This window comes from Anser cygnoides, chromosome 6, assembly GCF_040182565.1.
Source record: "Anser cygnoides isolate HZ-2024a breed goose chromosome 6, Taihu_goose_T2T_genome, whole genome shotgun sequence".
Taxonomy (NCBI): Eukaryota; Metazoa; Chordata; class Aves; order Anseriformes; family Anatidae; genus Anser; species Anser cygnoides.
This window is the reverse complement of record NC_089878.1, coordinates 14,204,532-14,228,592: the sequence shown is the minus strand read 5'-3', so window position 1 is coordinate 14,228,592 and position 24,061 is coordinate 14,204,532. Positions and strand designations below refer to the sequence as shown.

Sequence of the window (24,061 nt, the reverse complement as noted above, 5' to 3'; positions counted from 1 at the left end):
GGTTAGAAAGCCAGCAAATAAGTTAAAAGACAAAGGCGTAAGGTCTCCATAAAAATGTTTTTATTTTTTTTAATCAGTGAAGACTGCATTTGAAAAAAGGATCTACTTGAGCTTTTCAACTAAAGAAACTGCAAAACAACCCAGCAATCCTTCCAAGTAACAGACACACAGGTATCCTGTTCCAGGACAACAGATAACTATCAAATGCATCTCCTTGCCCTCTTGCAATATTGGGAAGTTACAAGTTTTTAGTAAGAGGCTAAAGAAATTTTGTCAGGAAATACTACTCTGAAGCAGCTGTCCCATGGCCTGTGTTTCCCCGTTTCTCAGTCTTCATCCTCATCTTTCGGTTTCTTCTTTTTCTTCTTCTTCTTCTCTGTATTCTGGAAACAAACAAATGTTGCTATGAATCAACTATAATGGAGAAGCAAAGCAACACAGGTAGCTAAGAAACAGAGCTCACTCAAAGCATCCCTGTAGCTGCCACGCTCAGCACAGCGCAATTCAAGAGATGTCTCCTTCCTCTGCTGCTAATAGACTTGATGGTTACAGCACAGTGAGGCCAGGGGGCAAGGGAAGTTGTGCTGTCTGTCACACCGCTGGCAGCTCAGCACTGTGGTCAGTGTACATCAGACAGTGTAGCTGCCCTAATCAAAGGGGAGAAAATTAAATCTGATGTTAAGAACAGAATTTCAGAACTGAGCAATTAGTTTGGCTACAGCATCTACTCTGTTGCTGCTAGGAGACATCAAACAATGCTTCATCTATTCAGCAGGTACAGCCTCTGCTCTGCAGGAGCCCTAAACAATAGAAATGCCTGTGGATAAGCACCAAGGGACCACTGTAGAAGAGGTATAAATAATGAAGACTAAAGTTGGGGGTGTGCTAAGGAAAGGAGAGGAAAGATTCCTGGTGCACGGAGGCACTACAGCCACAAATTTCCCAGACCTTATTTTGGAATGCAAATCTTCTTGGACTTTACAGTGACGGATATTACGAAATAAAGTTGCTAAACAGTAAAACAGTCCTCGTACGCCCTGAGTTACATAGGTAAGAATATTTTCCCCTCACTCCATGTACTTTGAAGGGAATTCATTCCCAAAAAGGGTGAAGCAGCTGTGGAATCCTGCCTCACCTCAACTGTGGGGCTGGTGGGTGGTTCCTCAGTCAGTGACTCCTCTTCTTCAGCTTGCTTTTTCTTTTCCTTTTTCTTTTTCTTCTTTTTGACAGGTTCACCCTCGTCTACATCTGCTTCTTCTGTACCACAGAAGGAATAGAAGTAGCAGGTTGTCAGTTATTAGAAGCGTTTAAGGCAAAAGATAAAGCTTTCTAGGAGATGTGAGAAGATGCAATGAAAATATTAAGAAAGAACACAAAAAAATACTCTTCCCCTTTACGTATTTCCATACCTATTTTTTCTCCACTTCTCCCCTGCTTGCATAACCATTCCTTACTGTTATCAAAACATACAGCTACTTAAGATGACTGACAGTGTGACAACACTATTCACCTCTCCTGGCACAAATAGCACTCCTATATGCTGCCTTCAACATTTAAAAACAAGCTTGCATGTTTTATTTGCCTGCCAAATTATCAAGTACTCTTTCTGAAAACAGACCGTCCACAGTTAGGCAAATATTTTCATCGGCATCACAAGAGCAGTGGAAGGACTCAACAATCCACATCAGAAGTGCATTTAGCCAGCAGTAGGTCGTTCTCCGCTGATTCCCTTATCTTAGCATTGGAAATCTGCTACGAAGCAGATCAGCAATCTTTTCTTAACTGTTTAGACTGGCAAACACAAAGATCTCTTAATGCTGAACTGACATAAAACATTTAATGCAAGAGCAGAAACTCTGCCCTGGAAGACAGGAATTGAATTATTTATATAAGCTGAGAGGACTGTTAACCCAAGGAGAGATTTACTAATGCTCTCTTACATTTATTTTTCAGAACTATTCGTCGACAGCTGGCACATCTACTCACAATGGTAGAGACGCTATAATTTACCACCACTCATCTTTCTAAAATATATGCCACAGTCCTACGAACCCCTAGGTAAAGAAAACAAGCAGAAATCACTACCCAGCTGACAGCTTATACAGTAGCCAGGCTGTTACTTTAGTGTACCCAAGTTAAATTTATTTGCACAACTGATTCAGTGCTAGATACCAAATTTCTCAGTATGTAGTACTCATGAGTAAATTCACGATATAGCAACCATTGTCCTGCAGTAGCTGCAAAACCAAGATGCCAAAGCTAGTAGTGTTTATGGTATGTGCAGCTGCTACCAGAGCTGTGAAGCAATTTTTTCAGTGTACTCCCCCCCAAAAAACAGAATCAATTTCCTTTTGAAAGCGTACTCACTTATCACTTACAAAAAGAACAGAAACAAAAACAATGCTGTTATTTTTAAAACAAGAAAAAAAACACACAACCTCCTAATATTTTAATTATATTGTCACAAGTTTAGTTCCTCAGGGCAGAAATGTGATTATGAGTCAAAAATATACTTCAATCTTTGCCTCCAATATAACCTTCAGATATAGAACGGGCTTCATTGTAGAAAATTTCTAGACATTTCCACAGCAAAATACAGCTAGCTAACACATGAAGGTTTTTGACATTAAAAAAGTGACAGAAGCAAGCCAGCAAAGGATTCCAGATAAAAGAACTGGTATATATGACCTTAAGTGGATTCTGCCACACACACACATCATTCACAGTGAACAGTGTGCAAGCGTAACGGATTAAAACCATGTAAGAAAAAGTATCCTTACCTCCCTGTATATGACACAGCCAAATAAAAAGTGGCTTAAAAATAAGTCTATCCTACATTAAAGCTATACAGTACGAACAGTACACAAATCACATTTCGCTATGCTACACATATTCACTCAGCAGGATTGGTAAGCTAGGCATTTTCAAGCAAAACATTGGGTGGTACCCTGGAAAAAACTTGCTGTTACTCTGTCTTCAAATCTGACACATCAGGCAGTGGAACTTGTCATAATTTACAACCACAGATAATGCACTGCACGCTCACAGGCGCTGTCACTTCTCACAGCTGGCAGCAGACGCCTTCAGAAAGATTTAAGTTGCTGCTTTCTAGCAAAGCTCATTGCAGGACTTCACATATTTGTACCTAGGCAGAATGAGGACAGAGGCTCCAAGGGTGCTGCAGATCTAACAGTTCTAAGTCACTCAAGCCCAGCTGGATTTATGATACACAGCAGTTGACAACAGCTGATACTATCAGGCACTAAGACACAACAGGCAGCACCCAGAAGAGCAGTTTGACTGACAGCCCTGAACAGCACTGGAAATCACTAGCAGTAGTTCCAGTCACCCGTTTTCTACCAGTCTTCTCTAAGCTTTTACATACCAGCGTCTAATGCACCCTCCCCTCCTCATGATCCTCCATGCATACAGAATCAAGTCACATAGCCTATCAATAAAGACACCATGTCATAACGTTGCTGGCATTTAAGGTCTTGTGCCTTGCAGTGTTCCCTGCATTAATTTATTTCTATTTGCAACACCTTTTCAAGTGAGTAGCTGCTGCTATATTCTGACACGTAAGCTAAGTACTTCACTGGGGGCACTGGCTGGCCCCATTAGTGGTATGCATTCTGTTCAACCACATACAGCTTCAGACTCCAACCACAAAAATAATTCCCTTCCCCTACCATTAACACAGATTTGTACTAAAAGACAACTCCTTAAGTAACTTATTTCAGGCACTATCCTTCTGCTTGGTTTCCTTTTAGGTATAAAAGATGGTTTGAAGTCGTGCCTCCCTCCTTAGTGCCCCCACTCGCAGTTCCTATCCAAAGTACTGTCATGCATGCACTCCCAACAGGGAGACAGCAAACACCACATACCACATCTTGCAGTAGCATTCTCATTTCAGGATAGCACAATGCAAAATACTGTTCCCCCTTTACTGTGAATAATAAAGTAATAGTCTGACAAATCACTTTCCAGTGACAGCTTCCCACCTCATTCCTTACCTTCCTCCTGTAATATGAACTGGATCACACTTATCTGGCTAAAGAATTCACTTTTTTCCTGAACTTCTTTTCCACCAGCACCATTTATCATGCAGCTGCACAAACAGCACTGGGAAGGAGGGGGCAGAGACTTCTTACACAACGTTGTGTCTGGATGCGTAACCTCTGACCGGAGAAAAGCCTAACAGAGCAATGCACCATAAAGAACAGGGCCAAGAACAGCAGAAATGAAAGGCTTGTGCATATGCAAGTGGACATGCAATATAAATTTCAATGCTGGGTCCTCCTCTGCACTCTCCTGTGTACTGCAGAACTCACTGAACTACTCAACAAAAATCTTGGCTCACCACTACCCCACCAGCATGCTGTGCAAACATATTAACTGGAAAAAGAGCAAGGTCACCGTCTTGTCTAGCCTGTGTCAGGAAAATCCGTGTACTTTGCTGGGTGGTCAAACAAGAACTTGCCAACTTAGTGACAGTGCTATTTTAAAGGGTACAGGAAGACAGGCTGAAAGGATGAGATCTGCATATAGCTGATATGAGGTCAATAAGCTCTCTGGAACTGCTCCTCCCATAGTTTGAAGCATCTAGCACACATTAGGAACATACTTCTAATGCCCAAGTGTCCCAGTAAAATGACCCACTTGATACAGAGAACTGGAGTAAAAACAATAGCTGTGAACCTTTGAAGGATGCCCTACCCTTTCAGGAAGGTTTTTTCAAGTTTTCTGAAATCAAACAGAACAGATTTCAGTAGTTCACCAATACTCTAAACACTGTCTACAGCTCTAGTAATTCCTGGTAGCTCAAGGATAACTGCTAAGCTCCACCAATCCCCTAAACTAAGTGGTAACAATGCTCAAAAAAGCAAAGGAAACAGAAGTTTTCCTCTATAAAAGCATGAACCATTGAACAAAAATAACCTTTTCATACTGTAAGAGACCAGGCTGGAAATGATTGTAATATTTCACCTGCAAGGAGCTCACACCTACAAGATGTCAACACTTTGACAGTGGAAGGGAGGCCCAAGGGAACGATTCTGAGGCTACAGTAAGGGAAATTAGTTCAGAATATTACCAAAAGCAGTGAAAACACCCATGTTCTCCAAAAAACGAATGGGCAAAGTTCAGGCCTCCAAAGTACTCATTTGTCCTTGTTTCATTTTAAGCACGTGAGAACAAGCTGGGGCACACATCTCAGCTTTACAGTACAAAGGATTCTCCCTCTAGTGAAACTTTAATTCTCAGCTAAGTTTAGGTTCCCACAGGTTGCTCCATCCATGTACACTGACACCATAAACCAACTATCAACCAGCATCTGGAAACTTCACCTCAGTTTAAGCTGAGTGTTAAGAGGTTTATAGCCAGCTACCGTGACAGCCTACCTCCAATTTCTCTAGAGCACAGCAGCACAGAGAAAGGCAGAAAGGGAAGGCTTTGACAGTCCCTGCCTCCACGCATGCGCAGTTGACAGAACTGGAAGCAGTTCAAGGTCAGGGTCTCACAAGAAGGACTTAAAGTCCCAAGTTACTGGGTACTCCGCTGATGTAGGAATTATTAGGCCAGCCATTTGGAGATGCTGGAAGTGCACAGAGGAGAAAAGATGTAAAATGTTGGTTGAAGTGAACCACATTACAAAAACCAGAGTGCATTGTAGTTACAGTCAGCACCTTTCCTCATACAGTATCTCAAGAGAAGGAAAGAACAAGTGTGGCTGCAGCTGTTTTTGTTCCCCAGAGAATAACTGTTCACGTGTCATAAATTCAGACTGAAACTTCGAACTTTGAGTTCTAATGTTCAATGTTTACATGTTGAAACACTTCCTTGCAGGATGAAACAGTATCCTTTAAAGAAAATTTGGGCAAGGTGTTTTTTTTTTCCACAGAAGCTTTTTTGCTTCTTGATGCTGAAGCCCACTAAAGATGAACTGAACAATGTAAGAAGAACGAGCAGAGCTTTTGCTTTTCAAAGTGTTCTTCTACCCTTACAACTGTTTAAGACTATTATTATTAACACATTATGTCATAACCAAGGAGAGTAACCAGGTATAGTGGCTGGTTGTCAGTGTTAAATCCCACTGCACGATGCACACAGCAATATGCCAGCATCACAGATGCAGCAACTAACCTTTCATCTCTGCTTTGAACTTCTTTGCTTTCACAGCAACTTCTGCCTCCTGTTCTTCCACCTCCTGAATTTTGCGTTTCTTTGAAACAGCAGGAAGCGTAGAGTCACCAGACGGGTCATATACTTTTACTTCACTGCAATGAAAGAAGCAAGATGGTTTAAGTAGCAAAGGAGAGCTAGCCCCCAAGGTAAGATCCTGCAGCTGAACATTAGCTTTCCAGCACAACCTCCCAAAAACATTAGCAAATCAATCCTTCTCAGCTAACAAAGCATCTACAGGCAGTCAGGTCCTTTCTTCATCACATGAATTGTTCATCAATCAGTAATCGTGACTACAGGAGATACCCCCATGAAATACAACTATCTGATCTGAACAGAAGATACCAGTTCTGATTTGTATCTGAGACTCTACAGATACACAGCACTTAAATCTCTGATCCTTTGATCTCTTTGCAGCTGAAAGCCTTCCTATCACAGCTGGATAGTTACAAGCACATGGCTCCCCAAAATTTGAAGTCCATACGAGTGTATCCTAAGGCTAACAGATATACAAGATTAAGAGTAGCTTAATTTTTGCTTTTTCTGCACTGCCCCTCCACCATTACATTCAGAGAACACAAGTCAAAAGGAAAGGTAATGGCTCATCTTTGTATCACTGACTTGATGAGACAGACAGATGAATACTTAATCTTTTTGAAACTCCCTCTTCCTAAATATCGTATGTTCCTTTGCTCAGCCTCAAACTTGTCTAAAGGGTGCAGAGAACCAGCTGCTCTGAAACCCAGTGCTCTTCATTCAGACCTTTTCAAGGGTAGTTGAATCATCTAATATCAATAAAGCAGGTGGTTTTTCTTGACTCATTCAGAATTGCTACTCAAGGAGAATGGAGTTCTAGAACAGTAACCCTACACTACTCTCCCCCAGCCATGTTCTGAGTATCTACACTTCTCTTAACATAGGAATTTGATGTAGCTACCTTGCACAGGTTACAAATGAAACTGAGACTAGTGATTAGACTGGGAAGTATGTGGTAATGGTAATAGTGCCATCAATTGCTCCTCTAAACATCATAGATTTTTCTTATGGCTATGACCACTACGTATGGCTTTGGAGAAACTGATTACATAGTCTCCTGAAAACACTGGATTCTGTTTCAGTTAAACCCAGGACAGAGCTCAGTGGCTTCCTTGTCATTGTCAAAATCCTACTAATAAATAAATAATAAAAAATTAGCAAATAAACACACCAAAGATGCATAACACTCCCTTGCATCTTTTTCTAGAAAGCATAAGAACACTTCGCTTGAACCTCATCTCTGCAAGCTACCTGACAACGAGCTTCTGAAACGTTACTTTGATGTAGCTAATTCATGCTGAATCTGTAGTTCGATACAAGACTAGGAGATTCTTGCCAATGTCCTTAGAACATTAGCTTAGCCCTTCATACAATCTCCATAAAGCGGTAGTACTGTGACTCTACTACAATGATAATTGGACAGACTTGAGTCAGGGTATAGGCACTAACTCTTGTTACAAAGCAGTCGTAACTTTTACAGGAATTCAACCCACTCCTAAAAAAAAAGCAAACAAATGAAAAAACATTCAGAAGTTCCAGAATTCAGTATTGCCTTGAATGCATGAAATGCATTATGTCTTTCCCTTCCAGACAGCCAGACTAAGCCGTACAGCAAGGAGTTATCTTCAGCATCTCTTCTCCCCAAGCCTAGACATGTTTGCAGAACATGCCTAACAGTAGGAACACGTCCCAGCAGAACTTCACAACTCCCCATTTTAGGAGATGAAAAGCCTTCATGTTGTCTCCTCTCCTCCTTAAGCTACTGCCTCCTTATACACCCTGATGCTTCATTTACTGACACATGGTTGTCTTTTCAAAAGCTGCTCCAGAAATCACAGCCGTCACTACACTTTGAGATGCTCAGCACATGGAAATGCAAGTTACAGCCAGCCTTGAGAAAGATGTTTGTTTGGGGACTGCAGACAGGTGCAAAAGTGTTATTTTTTCTAACAGAACTAGCACCAAGCCCCGTTTCTGCAGAGCATGTGCCTTCTCCACACCAAAAATTCACCAGAATGAGAAGGCCAAGTTAAGCAAGATGCCTGCCAACAAATTAAGTGGAAAAACCCAGGTGTCAGAGCTCAGATTAATAACATGTTCCAAACCTTAGACATTCAGCCATTTCAGCTGCAATTTACAGTCATTTCAGGCACCAGAAACTGCTCTATTGCTTAAGATACTGTATTATTATGTATGGGACTTAAGCTTTGTTCAAAATTTTTTTTTCCTAAGAATAATACTAAGCAGGTTTCTAGGGCAGCTTCCAAACGTCGAAGAAATTTAAATTTTGATTTTCTCAAAATTAACTTATTCAGACTTGCATTAAATAAAGCTGCTACGTATTAACTCCCCAACTATTCAACTTTGGGGCTGATGCTGATAGTATTTAACTATGCTTGTTATCTGATAACATCAGTAATTTACTACTAGAAAATCAGGACTGTTTCACCAGTTCACTGGCTTTACAACTGTAAAATGCAGGAACATGGAAATTCCAATTAGTGATGGGACTTGTTATCGGAGTTTAAGAGCAAAGAAAACGTTTTCTGGATCTCAAGGCAACCCAGCCCACAACCAAAAAGCTTCTCAGGAATAAAAACATGAAGAGTTATTTACACTCAGCCAAACTGAAAAGAAAAACCATTCACCTCTTGTTTTGATACTTGTCTGTCCTGGCCAAGGCTTTTCCAGTGCCACTTATTCTTCTTATCTAAAATAAAAATTTAGAAGTGAAAAACAAATTACTCATAATGAAAACAATTCACAACATAAGTTTCACAACCTTTGAAGGGAATTAAAAAAATGGAAAGATAAGCGGCTTTTATTGGTCAGGCTCTGGCGTAACTATATGAGTCTTACACCTGGAAGTAGAATAATGACAGGGAGGCAACCAGGGTGAAAAAGGCATGTCTCTCTCTAATATTGCTCTTCAAGAAGCCAATGCAATTAAAGGGCATCTAGTACAGGATTGAACATATCACAGCTACATGCATCATACCTCTAAATTCACAAGACCAACTCAAATTTGTGCACTTTTTTTTTTTTTGCAAGGATAATCACATGTCAGGGCAGGTATCCCACTATACCTGGCATATAGCCAACCTTAAAACCACAATACAGGCTCAAAACTTGATTTGGATTAAATTTGCAACTGTCAGGTGATCAGCTGGTGCTTTGGTATTAACAAACCTGTCTCCTTGCTTCTGTTTCCATGGGAAGTATTGCCTCTCATGAAATGTTCAGAGGAGTAGGCAAGTTTTTCTGGATTGTTTCTTTTCTATGCTAGCCATGCCAGCACTACAGCATTAGCATCAGATCTTCTAGCTTAGAAGACTGCACCCAGTCGTAGCTTGCAAGATCACATGCAGAAGGCACACCAGCTAAAAGAGGAAAAATGAACCCTACATTGTTCCAGCATGCTGTGCCAATGGCAACAGATGAAACAGCAGGTAAAGAGAGGCAAGACATATTAGGTGATGGGAGGGTAATGCAGCAATTTGCATCTTCTGTACTGTAAATAACATCTTGCTTTGGCTGCTGAAGACTAAACATCCAGTGTTCAGATTTTGGGGAACAACATGATACCAACCAAAGAGCTTTCTTCTAAGGTGGAAAGGAAGAAGCTATGAAGTAACAATATACCTTTACAATTAATACAGAGATGCAGTAGATTGTAAACAAATGATTTTACTTCCTCAAAATCAAGACTTTTCAGTATAATCTATTTGAAGACAGGCACATAAACAAGAAAAAATGACATACAAACAAAAGGATGCAACAAGCTTACAAACCCTACTGCTCCAGCCAAGGCCGGGAGAGACTACAGAAATACAATGACACTAGCAAAGGCTCTGAAAGCAGTTTACCAGAAAATATGATAGAAACTTAAGAGGTATAGGATTCACATTTTTCAAGAATGTCAGCTTGATGCAGTCCTCTACTGTACTTACCCCCCTCTCTTCCAAATGCCTCAGTCTCGTTTCTACTTTTAATCTGTTCTCAGCTCCCATTTCAGCACTTGTATCCTCTCCAAGGGCATCATAACGAATAGTCAAGGCAGTCTTAGCTGCCAGCATTCGAGAAATCTGTGCAAGGCCAAAATATTAAATGCTAAGACTGAACATAAGGTGATGATTCACTCTGATCTAGAAACCATACCCACAAACAGAAGAATAAAGCAACCATTTACTAGCAATGTTTAATAAAAAAAAACAGCATATCATTCTTTAGCACTGAAATACTGTTAATTTAACACCATATTTTCTTCATAAGGGAGAAACATCCAAACCTAGCAAATTAGTTATATATCTTCCACTCTACCTCAAATTTAGACCACATTAGTTTGAGGTGCAATTTCCAGCTGGACAACTTTCTCCATAATTCAAGACACACCTTCACCCAGCTGTGTTATAAAAGCCTAAGCTCTTTAAAAGCAAGCAACGAAAGTTACTACCTTTAGCAAACAGTACACATTTGATTTTCAAGCAAGACTAAAACCTGTCACAGCTTACATAGTTTACTATCACATGGAAGAAAGTAGTAACATACACATTGAGAAAATTAATGTTACATCACAACTGAGCAGGAATGCATCTGTTGTTACTCAGTTACATTGATGGACAACCCCATTCCCCTTTCCCAACAAGAAAAGATGGCACCCAAAGATTTGTGGGACAGTGGCACTTTGCACATAATCACAAAGCACAGGAGAGCAGGCCATGGAAAGAGCCTCAATGTGAAGCTCAAACAATCAACAGACTTACATGCTTCAAAAAAGCCAACCCCGTCAACAGTTCTGCAACTCACCTTCCCTTTGTTTTTTGCAGTGGTTTGTCCCACCAGAGAAGCATGATAGATAAGGCCAAATTTAGGTGTGTCCCGCTTAGTCTTCAGTGCTCTGAAGAGTGCCTTCTCAGCACCTAGTATCTGAACCGTTGAAGCTGGATGTTTTGCCAGATTCAAGAGGGAACCTAGAAGGAGGTGACACAGAGGTAGTGATTTATCAGAGAATCAGCTAAACAAGCAGGATGCTAGACTCCTGAAGTATTCAAAAGCAGCAAGCTCAGAGCTATCTGTTTCTCTAAGAGCTGCTTCATGCTCATTTCCTGAAGGACAGGTAAGCCATTTCAATCTTTCATGCTTAAATTAACTATCTTGGTTCAATTTCAGCAATAGAAAAAGAAGGCTGATTCAATAAAACATACTCCTGGCAGCAATAATGCATCAATCACACAACCGAAGCATAGATAACCAAAATAAGGCTGCTAATTTGAGATGGTCTGACTGTAAAAGCTTAAAGCCAGCTTTTCACTATTTTATCTCAATAGTTACTGCACTATGAGCAGGGAGCTCAGTGTCTCAGAAGAGGTAGTGACTTAAGTTGCCCTCATATTCCAAAGAGAATTCAGGCCAACCAAGAACTACATCATCACAGACTACTACCAAACCAAGCTCATGCTGGTATTCTCAAGACTCCTCAAGAACCGCCTTCCCTTTAACAAGAGGTGTTCATCGGGTCCTTGCATAATGCTTTTAGCTGACAAGCTCCTCAAAGAAAACCTCTGATGAGGTCAACTAAGCCAGTATGACCCACCTGCATGAGCAATTAGCCTTGCTCCAACCAGTTCACCCACCATGACAGTGAGATTAGGAGCAATGGCCATCATTCTGTTCTTCAGGTAGTCATACAGCTGTGTCCGATACTCGGAGATTTCAATCACCTGGCACAGACAGAGGTTGGTTACAGGAATCAGTATTAGCTGACAGACAAATCTAAGGGGTAAATGTATCGAAAGAAGAAGTGCTGAGAATTCTAACCAATGAGGCTAACGGTGCAAACCACAGACAGACAAGAACCACAGTTATAGAAAGCTTTATACAGGGCGTATTCCCAGAGCAGAGCTCCATCCATGAAGTACATTGGATCTGTATTGCTCATTCCCTTATACAACTTATTTTCTCAGCAAAGCTCCTGACAAAGGAGCTGACAACATGCCAAAGACAGCGAAGCAGAACAAAAACACTTAGTAAGGACATTTTCTTTAGGACAAAATCTTTCGAACATTTAGTTTTCACATAAATCTTTGCCACCATTCTCTTGAAATAGGATAAATGCTCTGTACTTCTCCTGTACAAATACACACAATTAGAACACACACAAAAAAGCAGCCCAGTCTAGACCAAGAACAGGAACTCACTACTCCTAACCCTGCCACTCCCTGGTAAAGTCGCACAGGGATCCAATTGGCACCACTAAAGTCAGGAGGAATTCACATGCAATACAAATGAAAGCGGGATAGGGCTCCTAATTATTTTTGGACTTCAGTGCTCCACTTTTAACCCAGGGTTTATGACCTAACTTCAAAACTGATAGGTTAAAAACAGGCTGTACAGTACTATTCTTCCAAGGGCTTAAAACACCACCAAAATCCCACTCAAAAGTAAGACTACCACTTTCAGAAGACTTCATGCCGGTATCATCAGTCTGAGATGGCTCAGATGAGGTAGTGACTGTGCACCCTCATGTTTGTACATCAGGAGAGCAACAACATAGGAATCATCACTGCCATCACAACTATGTTAGAAAGGCCCTGGGAAAATCTCTCCTTGGCAGAAGAGGCTCTAATATGGTTAACTAACACGGAGTTCCTACTGCTATTCATATACACGCACATACCTGATCACAGAGATGGATTATGTTGTTTATATCTTCTTCTGATACTTCTGTCCCCATGGAAATCTCGGCGGCAGCTTTCACATCCTCTTCAATCTCCTCTGGTAGGATGTCAGAAACATCAGAGGAGGCAAAATTTCTTCTGTCTCCTGCAGGGGACAGATGAAAGCATGTTTGCACTGGGGGCAACATGAACAAGTACAAAAAGAACAGAAACAGACAAAGATAAAAGGCCAAGATAATACACAGTGAGGCAAGTCTGCCATCATCTTATTCTAAACTCCCAAAACATGTGTTAATGTTCAGACTTTATTTATACTATCTGAGAATGGTTAGAAAGATTAAATTTGGAACTAGAAAAAAAGACTTTGTTTTGTAACACTAAACACTTCACCTTTTCAGTAGCTGATTGCTGCAAAATTTTCAGTCAAGATTAACAAAGGAAGAATACCAGGAAGCGAGCAGTCATTTACAACTCACCAGGCCTAAGTAATTCTTCCTACAATCAGAAAAAGAAGTTCCCTTAAAACCACAAGTTTTTCTCTTAACTGCTAAATTCTTATTAAAAGAAAAAATTATGCAAAATACATGCCTAAGAGGAAAAGCAAGGGTCCAAAATAACATATTCCCTATTCTTTCTGTTCTAACGAAAAAATATAGCAGCTGTAGTCTCAGAGAACAGCCACAAAGAGGCAGTGACTCTCTTGACATCAGTGTTTGGCAGCTAATTTCCAAAATGATGTGCTGACTAATTGTGATTCTAAGAATACAAGCTGGTGGTCCATGAAAAACTGGCTGGTCATTTGCTACTAGTTTTCTATTAAGCTTCAGAATTCTAAGTTGCATCAAGATACAGACAGCATACGCTACTTTTCTGCTAGCCTGTTCTTGATAACAGGATTGTGTATGTGATCATGACTTGCTAGATGAGTGAGTGGCTGGTCTACAAATCTCTGTCATAATGCATCGCATACTAACATGAAACATACTCCAGGCTCATGCCTCCTTATTACTCACCAACTTTCCGCACGCATTTACAATACGTTAGGTTATCGGTGATGATTTTACCCAGCTCAGGGAAGTGCCAACCATACCATTCCCTACAGCGCATAATATAGTTATTCAGTTCTTTGTCCAAGTCATCAAGAAGTGCTACGAGAAAGAAGAATGGACTTCTGTTTCTTAAATGTAATCTAAAAATGGAAAACTCTTAAATCAACAAATTTAAATAACGTAAAGGGCAGTAACAAAAGTATTTTATCCTTATAAAGACTGGAATGAAACACAAGCTGCAGTATGTTAGAAGTCCTAACTCTTCAGAGAACTGCATAATCTTAGGCACAATATTGTAGAAATATTAGAATTCCCCTGAGTGCAGCCTGATAGTTTCATCACTGGAACCATCTTGGACAACAGACTCCTTTAACAGCTGTAAAGCACATTCTCCTGAAAGGAGGGCAGGAGCTAGCGTGACTTTTCCTCTTAGCACCACCCACACAAGATTGATGCAAAAATCATCCATCTAATAAACTTTATAGAAAAAGCCTGTAATGGTGAGAAACTGATCTTGTATTCAGTTACTTGACTGTAATAAGCCCTTTAATTGCCTTTATAAATATATCCGACAAATCCAACAGGCTCACCAGTTACCAGATATGATCGATAACTGGATTTACGACATCAGCGTAACACCCACAGCATATATTGCTACAGAGCCCTGAGGCTAAAATATTTCCCTCTAACATAATACCAACATTCCCATCTGTTGTCTCAGTGGTAGTGACGAAGGAGCTGAATTAAATCATTATTTTCAGCTTAACTATGTTTCATCATTGACAACAGTCTGGGAATTAGTATTCCAAACAGGATTTCTCACTACTACTTCACAGCAAGTATACTGATTATGATGCTGATGTCTTCAAGGTAAGATGAGGAATGGGCTTTCCTAACTGTGTTTACAATTTCAGACTTTTCCATTAGGAAATCAAGGACATGAAATACAGCACTAAATACTGCAGTGTTTTTTATGTGTCTAATGTTGCCCTCTATGCAAGCTACCACCAAAATGAAGACTCAGAAAATCCTGACTGTGGGGCCCTGACACTCTCCCAAAACTACTCAGAGGCAAGGCATGTTGGAAAGCAAAGTCCTCAGAGGGCTGAACACTGCTTGCTAATCTCTATGCTAAGAAAATGGACATCAGTTTACTGTATCACCCTAACAATGTCTCTGCTTGTGGCAAACCCTATTAAGAAAACAAACCTTAAGCCTAGCTGAACACAACTACCCAATTTACTGACAAATGCTAGGAGGAAATTGACAGCAATACTTTTCTGTAACTATTGTAAAGAAGTCAGCTATCTTAAGCTGAATCCATTAATAATTTAAGCTCTAAATATACTTACAAATTGCCTGGACGATCATGGTATCTACTTTGTCTGGGCTGAATTTCAACTTGTATCGGGAAAGGCTGGGGAAGACAAAAGTACAGTTTCATCAGCCTCCTGACATCCCACCACAAAGCATGCCCTACCTGTTCCTATTTTACAGGAGCATGGCTGCCCATACATTCATTCATACCAGCTCAATTTTATCCCACTGACCACTCTCATCTGTGACCAGCGGCCAAGCCCTGCTGACGCAGGCTTTCACAACAGCTGTGACATGTGTACATGCACATATGCTACAAGCAAGGTGAAAGGGAAAGCTAAGGCTATCTGTACCACATGCACCAGAGTGAACGCCAACACTAAGGCAGGACATTTCCTGTTCTTGGTTTCTTTCTGCATGGTTCCCCACAAAAGCTACCTGTCAACAGCACTTCTGGTTCTGCAGTGGTTGGAGGTTATCCACAAAATGCTACTGACCCAGCAGCGAATACCAGCAATGCTAGTAAAAGAAACTTGCTAGAACAGATTCTCACTGTTTGAAAAAGCCTATAACCATTTGGCTTTCCATGTATGTTTAAAAATTTTCAGTATACTATATTAAAGCACGATAACACTGAGGACTTGCATATTCAAAGTACTTTTTCAATATTAATGCCTATTTTCAAGGCATCCAAACAGCAAAAAACACTTTTTTTAAAGAATTAGCTACACCACAGCAGTTCTCTAATTTGCCAATGGCTAACAGAAAAAGGTCATGTCAGAATATGGATTAAAAGCTACTCATGAATGTTTGACCCTGTGCTGATCCAACAGTTCTGTATTTAACTACTTCTCCACTAAACCTAACAAGATAACGATGCAGAGAGGGGAAAGACATTATGTAACGTATATATGACAGTGTAAATTAGCAAATCACATTCCTCCCCTGTCTCTAAGTGGCAACAGAATTTTAAACAAACCATATACGGCTTGTTTTAATGGTTGAAACTGCTACAGAGACATTTCAAACCAAGTCCTATAGCACACAACATGCAAAAGGAAGCTATCAACTGACTTTGGGAGAGGTTGATGCGTTTCTTTAAGAGTGAGTGCAAATCTTTATAAAACAAAACTCCAGATACAAATGCATATTGACTTAGAGTGAATATTAGGCCATGTTGTGCACTCAGACACTTCAAGTATAACATGGCCAAGGACATAGGAGTGGGGAAAACATGGGATGAAATAAAGGTGTTCTAGGAACTCACCTGTGTGCGAGACCCAGACACATCGCTGCCATCTCTCGAGAAGGAAGGCCTGTAATAAGCCCTTCAATCTGTGAACGGATTCCTCTCATCAGCTCTGTAACCATTGGACTGTGTATACAACTCAAATTCAACTTATCCTGCAGAGTAGAAATCAGTGATCCAAGTCAATGATGACAACTGCATTCCTCCAAAGCCTTTCTTCCAGTAGCCTTATCTTATTAAAATTGGCTTTCCCGCTACCATTCTATGGTCACTTGACAGGTCCAGTCGTCTTTGATGCTCAAGGCACCCTCAGTGCTCAACACTGTAACAACCACAAGTTTGAAGGGGAAATTTACAGTTAAGGCTCTATCTGCTATGTAGACACCAGAAGTGAAGACTAAAGATTTTACAGTTTACTAGAAAGAGATTGGCTACAGAGAGAAAATCCAAAGATAGGCTGTTCAGATTTTTAGGTTTTGAGTTCTTTAGGTTTTGGGGTCTTTTTCAGAGCACAAAACTGAGTAATTATTTCACTGTCCTTGGTGGTATTCACTTCAACATGGAATCCTACTTTTTTTGCATCCCACACCAATCTCCTAAGACATGATGAGAACAGGGTCAGAATAAAAGTCTCTGGAACAGGCAGCATTCAGACTCAAGACAAGAACCTAGGACTTGACACCTAGGAGATATCAGAAAAAGCAGACCACCTCTACTGTACTTATTCCTTCCTCTGGTATACAAGAACTGAAGGACACATTTGATCACAAGGATCTTCCATACCACAAACAAAACATCGGCAACATGTTCCCTTGTTAATAACTTTAAAATCTCTGCAACCTGTCTGCAAGGTTTCAGTAGCATGAGACAAAGAGAAGAATGGCAAAGTCATTTATCACCTTTATGACACCCCCAAGTTTGGCATCTGCTACAGCCAACTGCTCATGAGCATCTTTTGCCACTATCTTCTTCAGAATTTTCTTCAAGTTCTTGCTGAGCTTGCCTTCTACAAGAGCTGTGGATGCTGTAGAAAAACAAAAGACCAGAGATGCAGTTTTCTTCCCCTCCTAAAACCTGTAACAATAGGACCCCTAACTTAGTGCTTTTATTTTGACTGCCCGCAACAGCTCTAGTCTGAACTGCAATACTACTTTGCTATAAAATAGCTAAAATCAATAAAAGAAAATTGTACCCTTGCCCTTTTGAAGGCCTAAATCAAGAACCCTTCTCCCAGTTGCCTCACCTTTCACCATGTGTTTTCAGTTTCATTTCTTTCAATATTTTTTAAGGAACTTTACAAGTACATCACATGCTTTAGATACAGGTTTCACATTTCAGAAAGCAAGGTTTTAAGGGAACATTGTGTGTGTGATTTAATTAACCAACCATATTCCAGGTCCCTTAATCCACAGCCACAATATCTTAAATTGAGTAACAGCTTATTTGCATCCTCTGATGATGATAACCTACTATCCATCAAAGCCCAACAAAGAACAATGCCAAGCACACTGACTGGGAAGTCAGACGCAGACCCTTTTAATACACACTATGCAGACTAAAGAATTTTAAAGGGACTTTTTTGTACTCAAGTATTAATAGATCTGTAAAAGCTTTACAATCCCACACAATATATTTTAAGACAGCACTTATACAACTCTCTCTGCAGGTCAGCTTTGTGCTCCACTGAACTGTGATTGATGTAACATCTTCATCATAGTATATATAGCAGAAGCCAATGATTTTTGACTTCCAGAACCTTAATGAAATGTAAGGGTAAAAACCTAAGTGCTGTGTTCGGATTCCTCCTTCCTCTCATCCGTTCTATAATGCAGATAAGTCATGAAGCTTTCAAGCTAGCCAATAATTCCTAAGCCACTTAAAACAGGCAGATCATTTTCCCTTCAAAATAAATGTGACATAGGTAGTCTGAGTAGTCTCCCCCCTTTCCCAAATAAACCACAAACTCTACTACTTTGCTTCAGTTTTGCTTTTTTTAAAATCCTGACAGTACACGATCTGAACCTAAAACTAAGAAGCAACATACTCCAAAAAAACATGCCAGGTAGAGAAAAACATACAGCAGCTTCAATCTCAGCTGTTTTCCTTGTGTGTATAGCATCTCCATTTTTAAACTGCTTCCTTACCTTCCATCATAAGCTATCCCTGCTACATCTGAATATGAAGATCCTTTCTTTGATAGTGTGACATTTAACATCCACTTACAGAAGTCATACAGTAACAGTGAATTCAGCAGTAAGAATCATGCCATCCCTGAACGATTAGCTGACTCTTTTATTATTTGTGTTCAAACCAGTCTGCAGTGTCAAGTATTTGAGTGTTTAAAGAGTAAAAAAAAAAAGTGAAGGCCTTATATTCAACAAACTGCTGAAATTCCTTGAAGTGCAATACAAGCAGTTTTTGCAAAAAAAAACAGGAATAACATGTCCATAAAACAAGAGCATTTGTAATAATATATGTACTCTGATATCTGTCTGTTGTCTCAGTGGTAGTGACGAAATGCTGATTCATATCACTTACATTCAGTTCCAACAAGAATCCATCATTGACAACAGACTACATACATCAGTCAAACTTCTACATGGTGCTCATCAGGAAACTACTTGGGCAATAATGGCACAATTAAGTTTGTTTTCTCGTGTCTCTGCTACACTACAGACTGAGTGGATGCCATCAAAACAACAAAAACAGTTGCCTTTGAAAAAAAGAAGTATGATCTAAAAACTAAGCAAAGGAAAAAAAAGGACAGAGGTAAGTAATGAATGAACTAGCGTGTGACGGGTTTGGTTTTGGTAAGAACAGTATTAACTCTCACTTACCAGCAAGAGCTTCTGTTGTGTCCTGAAACTTTTCAAAGTGTTTCAGCTTTACTCTACGGAAGAGAAAAATACATGTGTGTAAACAAATGTACACAAAACAGATGCTAGAATTAACTTTGTTTCTCCTGTCCCCACTATTGCAGTCTTACAGACAAGACGGGAACTGTAAGAGAACAAGAAATCAACATCCAGACCCTCAAAAAGGAGGGAGAGCAATAAACCTGCAATAAGCCTGATGTAACTTTTCAGCTGCGTCCCATAAGCTATTTTTCAAGGAGTAATTTTGATTTAGCATTTCTAATTAAGATGAACACAATCGGAAAACCTAAGCCACCTTTTCATTTTGTAGTTCATAATTAAGGACAGATACCAACCATCTGAATTTCAAGACAGCAGCACCCTGATTAAGTAGGTGTCACTGCTGACTGATGATACTATCTTCCCACTCATCTTCAAAATGGAACCTTCTGCCTCTGCAAGCAGCCCAGATTTAACTTGCTTTTCAACCAAATACACCTTCAAAGACTTTAAAAGTGAACCCATTCATTGCCCATGAATCCTCAAATCCTCCCTTGTAATTAATTACATGTTAGAACACAAGTTTTGAGTTGAGCTTAAAACAAACAACTAGCAAACAGAAAATGCTTTCATGCCCAAACTGCTGACCAGAGCAAAATCATACAAAAGGTGTTTAAACACACTGTGCCAGCTCCTTAGGCTCAAATTCCTTCTCCCCCTCACATAATCTGTGGTGTTGATATCTAGAGCTACAGTTAAGAAGCTATCACAATCCAGTAAATTCCTTGTCAGGGACAGGCATTTGACTAATCCAGTTCTGATTAACCACTGCTCTTTGTGAGTCAAGTATCTGCAAAAGAAGCAAGGTCACAGATAAAGCTGAATGCTAGAGCTAAGAACTCAAGCCCAACAAAAGCTCCAGGCTTATTTTGATGCCTTTTCATAAACACGTGAAATACAGGAACTAACTCGATCGGAGCATAGATCCATTAAGAGCCACATCCTCTCTAGCAAGGGGCCAAGATGATGTTTCCAAGACAAGAATAACAACACTACAAACAGACGGATGTGGGATATTCTGTCCTCTCCTCTAAATACTCTTCCAGAGCAGGGTAAATCCGAAATGCAAGGCATAGCTTGTTCAGAGGTATCTGTTCTAACCAGGGCTGGTTAGAAGTTTTCCAGTAAAAACACCCTATACGGACTTGGCAGGAATTCACCATTGTTCCCAATCTTAGAATGATTTGCTAGAAAGGCCAGCTTGGTCACCAGACACTGCAACCCCTGTGCAGCTGCTCACTGACACTAACAGTCACTGATGGCACAGGCAACAAGACTAACTCTCAATTGACAGAAGGATTCACATGTTCTTAGTGTCAGATGGGTTAAATATTTTTTTTTTCAAGAATTTCCTGTGAGCACAAAAATCTTATTTCAGCCAGTTTCAGCATTACAAACTCACATATTCTCGTCACAGCATCCAAGTCTCCTTACAATACTGTTCAACTTTTTGCTTCGGTGGTATATGGTAATAGCTTCTGCAGCTAAATTACACTGCAAATTAAAAAATATATATTTCCTTCACCCACTTTGATATTGCACCTAAAGTTTGTCTCAGTATCTAATTTCACATTACTGTTGCTCACAGTGTTTAAGTTTTACAATACTGAAAAATGAAAATCAATACTTCTTTCTGAACCTCAGATGTGCAGAACTACACAGGCAGTCACGTCCTTCCAAAAGCCAAGCTGCCACCCCCACATAAGGCTGCTTACATTTTGTTTGCTTTTTCAGGAGTTTCAAATTCTTTCCATAAACTGTCAACTTCTTGGAGCTTTTTCTCATTCAGAACCTGTAGACAAAACAAAAACAAAACAACAGTTATATTTAAAGCATTTCTGAACAACTTTCAAACCTGCATTCAGCACAGAAGACCTGAAACAGATTTATAGCATACCCAACTACTGGAATTTAATTCAACAAATTCGGTTAATTCAACTGTGATTTCCAGTTTCACCATTCTCTCTCAGCATCTTTATCTTTAGAGTTACATCCAGAATACAACAATATTTACAGTGTTAAATTTACTTTCAACTGCACTACAGAAGTTGCTCAATAATGTCTGGGCTCTTCTGAACCCGCACCATCAAAGCAAAGCCCTCTCCTTGTTTATCAAAGCCGGGCTTGCTCTACCACTTACAAGACTCATTCACAACCCCAGTGACCCAAAACCAAACCTGCCTCTACTTTGGGAAAATACAAATATGTCTGGGACACCTCACAGGAAGGAGTGATCCCACAAGTTATTGTCATGAATTTGAGCTAACCCAAGGAAGAAAAAGGACGTGTCTAGATGGATGACTTTTCACCACAGCTCAGTAATCAAACGAGCCAAAAATTACTTAAGAAGCTGCAATGGCTTAATCCCATCTCTGGTCAAAGGGGATCTCCTTCCAGTTTTTAAACAGCAGAAGAATAACAATTACAGTCCTAGATCCTACACACATTTCATAAAATGCCAAATGTACTGCAAATTCCTAGAAAAGTGCTCAGGGGAACAACATGGACAAGATCTTTACAACATTATGTTCTTTAATACCACAGTCAAAAACATTGCGGTTTTGTCGCTGCAACTTAGATCCAACACAATTGCAATTTGACTCAGTGCAGTGTAAAAAATTGTTCCAGGGATTACAAGATTCTGCTCCCTTGCAGATTTTTAAACCCAGGTCAGAGGAGGCTGTATTAAAGTGAATTAGTAGTTGAGCAAGTAAACACAGTAACTCATCTCACATAGGACACTGAGGCACAAAAAGCCCTCTGGACAAATCTTCCTTTGCCCAGCCTGTTGACTCTCTGCTCCAATTTGTCCTTCCTATCCCGAAGATGACAGAATTGTCACCTTCTATGAACAGACATGGACACATAGAGATAAATACATACAAGCTGCTGAATTGAGGTCGCTAGCATATAAAAATTATGGCTGCCTAGGGACATTTTAGGTACCGCATGATAGCAAGACTCATTGGGAAGAGCCCTCTGAGATCTGGAACATGGTTACGCCATTTGCCCTTACTCTTTAGACTCTTTATTCCTCTGATAAGAGCAACATCTATAAGGGAATACCTGAGAGCTACCCTGGTTCAAGAGGAAGATAGTACTTGACCACCAAAACATAAAGGCAGAGCACAGTTATACTAGCTATGGATACCTGTGGGTACTGCTGAAAATGGGAGTGGGTGACCACAACTATTTCCAGAGTTTCAGAAGCCCAAATTCTGTCCAGCCCTCAAGCAATTAAAAAATAAACAAAACAGCAGCAATTATCTCTAGAGGCTGCTTTAAAAATGAAAAAAAGCAAATTGAACCTAAACTCTACAGGTAATACTTTGATACAGAATTAACGTACAAATATAACCACATAAATTTGTAACTACTGTGTGTAGGAAAAGAAAGCTCTCTCTGCCCCACAGACATGCAGTGTGGCTATGACTCTCCATGTCTGGCATCAGCAGCTGCTAACAGAACCAGAATGGAAAAACAAAGCATGTCTCAAAACATGTATTTTAACAAAATACTATGTATGCTCAGATCCAGCAGACGGTTCCCAGCTCTACCGCAATCTAAGCCAGACACCATTTGCAGCCCGCTCTCTCAGACAGGAAGTGTTTAAAGCCTGCTTGTGAGCGCTGCTGCTTGCTGCCTGGTGCCCTCTAGCTGCCTCGCACACACACCACAGCCAGGCCCCTGAGCCCCAGCTGCTGACATCTGCAGCCGTCTGCTTCAGCACTTCTGCAGAAAGACTTCTGCATTTCTCTTTGCGCACCTCCTCTTACCTTTGCTTTATGTCGACTTTAGCTTCACAGATTATAATACGGGCTGTTTTCAGCCCCTCCTGTAGAGTCACAAAGAAGAACCACAAAACATCCCGAGTTGGAATGGACCCAAAAGGGTCAATGAATCCAGCTCCTGGCTCCTCACAGGACCAAACAAAAATCAGACCATGTGTCTGAAAGCGTTGCCCAAACACTCCTTGAACTCCAGCAGGCTCAGTGCCGTGCCGACTGCCCTGGCGAGCCTGTCCCAGTGCCCGACCACCCTCTAGGTGCAGAACCTTTCCCCAGCACCCAGGCTGACCCTCCCCTGTCCCAGCTCCATGCCGTCCCCTCGGGTCCTGTCGCTGTCCCCAGAGAGCAGAGCTCAGCGCCTGCCCCTCCGCTCCCCTCGTGAGAGAGCTGCAGGCCGCCATGAGGCCTCCCCTCGGCCTGCTCTGAGCTGAGCAAACCAAGGGGCCTCAGCTGCCTCTCGCACACCTCAACCCCCAGCCCCTTCACCGCCCGCTCCGCCGTTCTCCCGCGCCCTCCGCGGCTCGCGTGTGGGGACGCCGGTGGCCGGGCCGCACGGCCGCCCCCCAACCCCTCCCGTCTGGGCGCAGGACCCCGCCCGCGGCTCGCCCCCCGGCAGCTGCCCGCACCTTGAAGATGGCGTACCCGGCGGCGGTCTCGAACAGCACCAGCATGCTGGCGGCGGCGCGGCCACGTGCGCGAGCGGCGCGGGCCCGTACCGCGGGCTGAGCGGGCACGCGGCGGAAGGGGCGGGGCGGGGGAAGCGGCCCCGCCGGAAGCGCTCCCGCCGGAGGGGGAAACGCTGCGCGCTCCCGCGGGACACGTGGCGGGCGGGCGGGAGCGCGCGCGGCGC

At 41.3% G+C, this 24,061-nt stretch overlaps 1 protein-coding gene and 4 non-coding genes across 6 annotated transcripts; all 5 read right to left on the bottom strand.

Annotated features, from left to right (window-relative positions):
• Nucleotides 1–38: 38 nt before the first annotated feature.
• On the bottom strand, nucleotides 39–23,993 carry NOP58 (NOP58 ribonucleoprotein). Of its 2 annotated transcripts, none has more exons than XM_048047102.2 (15): nucleotides 23,838–23,993; nucleotides 21,139–21,215; nucleotides 19,346–19,398; nucleotides 17,408–17,532; nucleotides 16,527–16,663; nucleotides 15,295–15,359; nucleotides 13,907–14,041; nucleotides 12,893–13,038; nucleotides 11,810–11,936; nucleotides 11,023–11,186; nucleotides 10,167–10,301; nucleotides 8,865–8,926; nucleotides 6,142–6,275; nucleotides 1,136–1,257; nucleotides 39–383 (listed from the first exon to the last, which is right to left on the bottom strand). In XM_048047102.2, exons 1-15 carry the CDS (start codon nucleotides 23,880–23,882, stop codon nucleotides 327–329), a joined length of 1,584 nt encoding a protein of 527 aa, XP_047903059.1. In that variant the 5' UTR covers nucleotides 23,883–23,993; the 3' UTR covers nucleotides 39–326. The 2 variants fall into 2 exon arrangements, with proteins under 2 accessions (XP_047903059.1, XP_047903060.1); XM_048047103.2 differs by having other exon boundaries at nucleotides 327–647.
• Nucleotides 11,570–11,655, bottom strand: LOC125179914 (small nucleolar RNA SNORD11). Its single transcript, XR_007157962.1, has one exon. It is a non-coding gene; the product is annotated as a small nucleolar RNA SNORD11 (small nucleolar RNA).
• LOC125179910 (small nucleolar RNA SNORD11B) lies at nucleotides 12,704–12,787 on the bottom strand. Its single transcript, XR_007157958.1, has one exon. It is a non-coding gene; the product is annotated as a small nucleolar RNA SNORD11B (small nucleolar RNA).
• LOC125179913 (small nucleolar RNA SNORD70) lies at nucleotides 14,648–14,735 on the bottom strand. Its single transcript, XR_007157961.1, has one exon. It is a non-coding gene; the product is annotated as a small nucleolar RNA SNORD70 (small nucleolar RNA).
• On the bottom strand, nucleotides 18,997–19,085 carry LOC125179912 (small nucleolar RNA SNORD70). Its single transcript, XR_007157960.1, has one exon. It is a non-coding gene; the product is annotated as a small nucleolar RNA SNORD70 (small nucleolar RNA).
• Nucleotides 23,994–24,061: the final 68 nt, after the last annotated feature.

Excerpts from the sequence above, each read along its gene's own strand:
- NOP58 (XM_048047102.2), bottom strand. The coding sequence starts at position 23,882 with ATGCTGGTGCTGTTCGAGACCGCCGCCGGGTACGCCATCTTCAAG. Across the intron at positions 16,664-17,407 it reads AACTTGGGGGTGTCATAAAG|GATAAGTTGAATTTGAGTTG; the intron begins GTGATAAATGAC and ends TCTACTCTGCAG. Across the intron at positions 11,187-11,809 it reads AAGGCTAATTGCTCATGCAG|GTTCCCTCTTGAATCTGGCA; the intron begins GTGGGTCATACT and ends ACCTCCTTCTAG.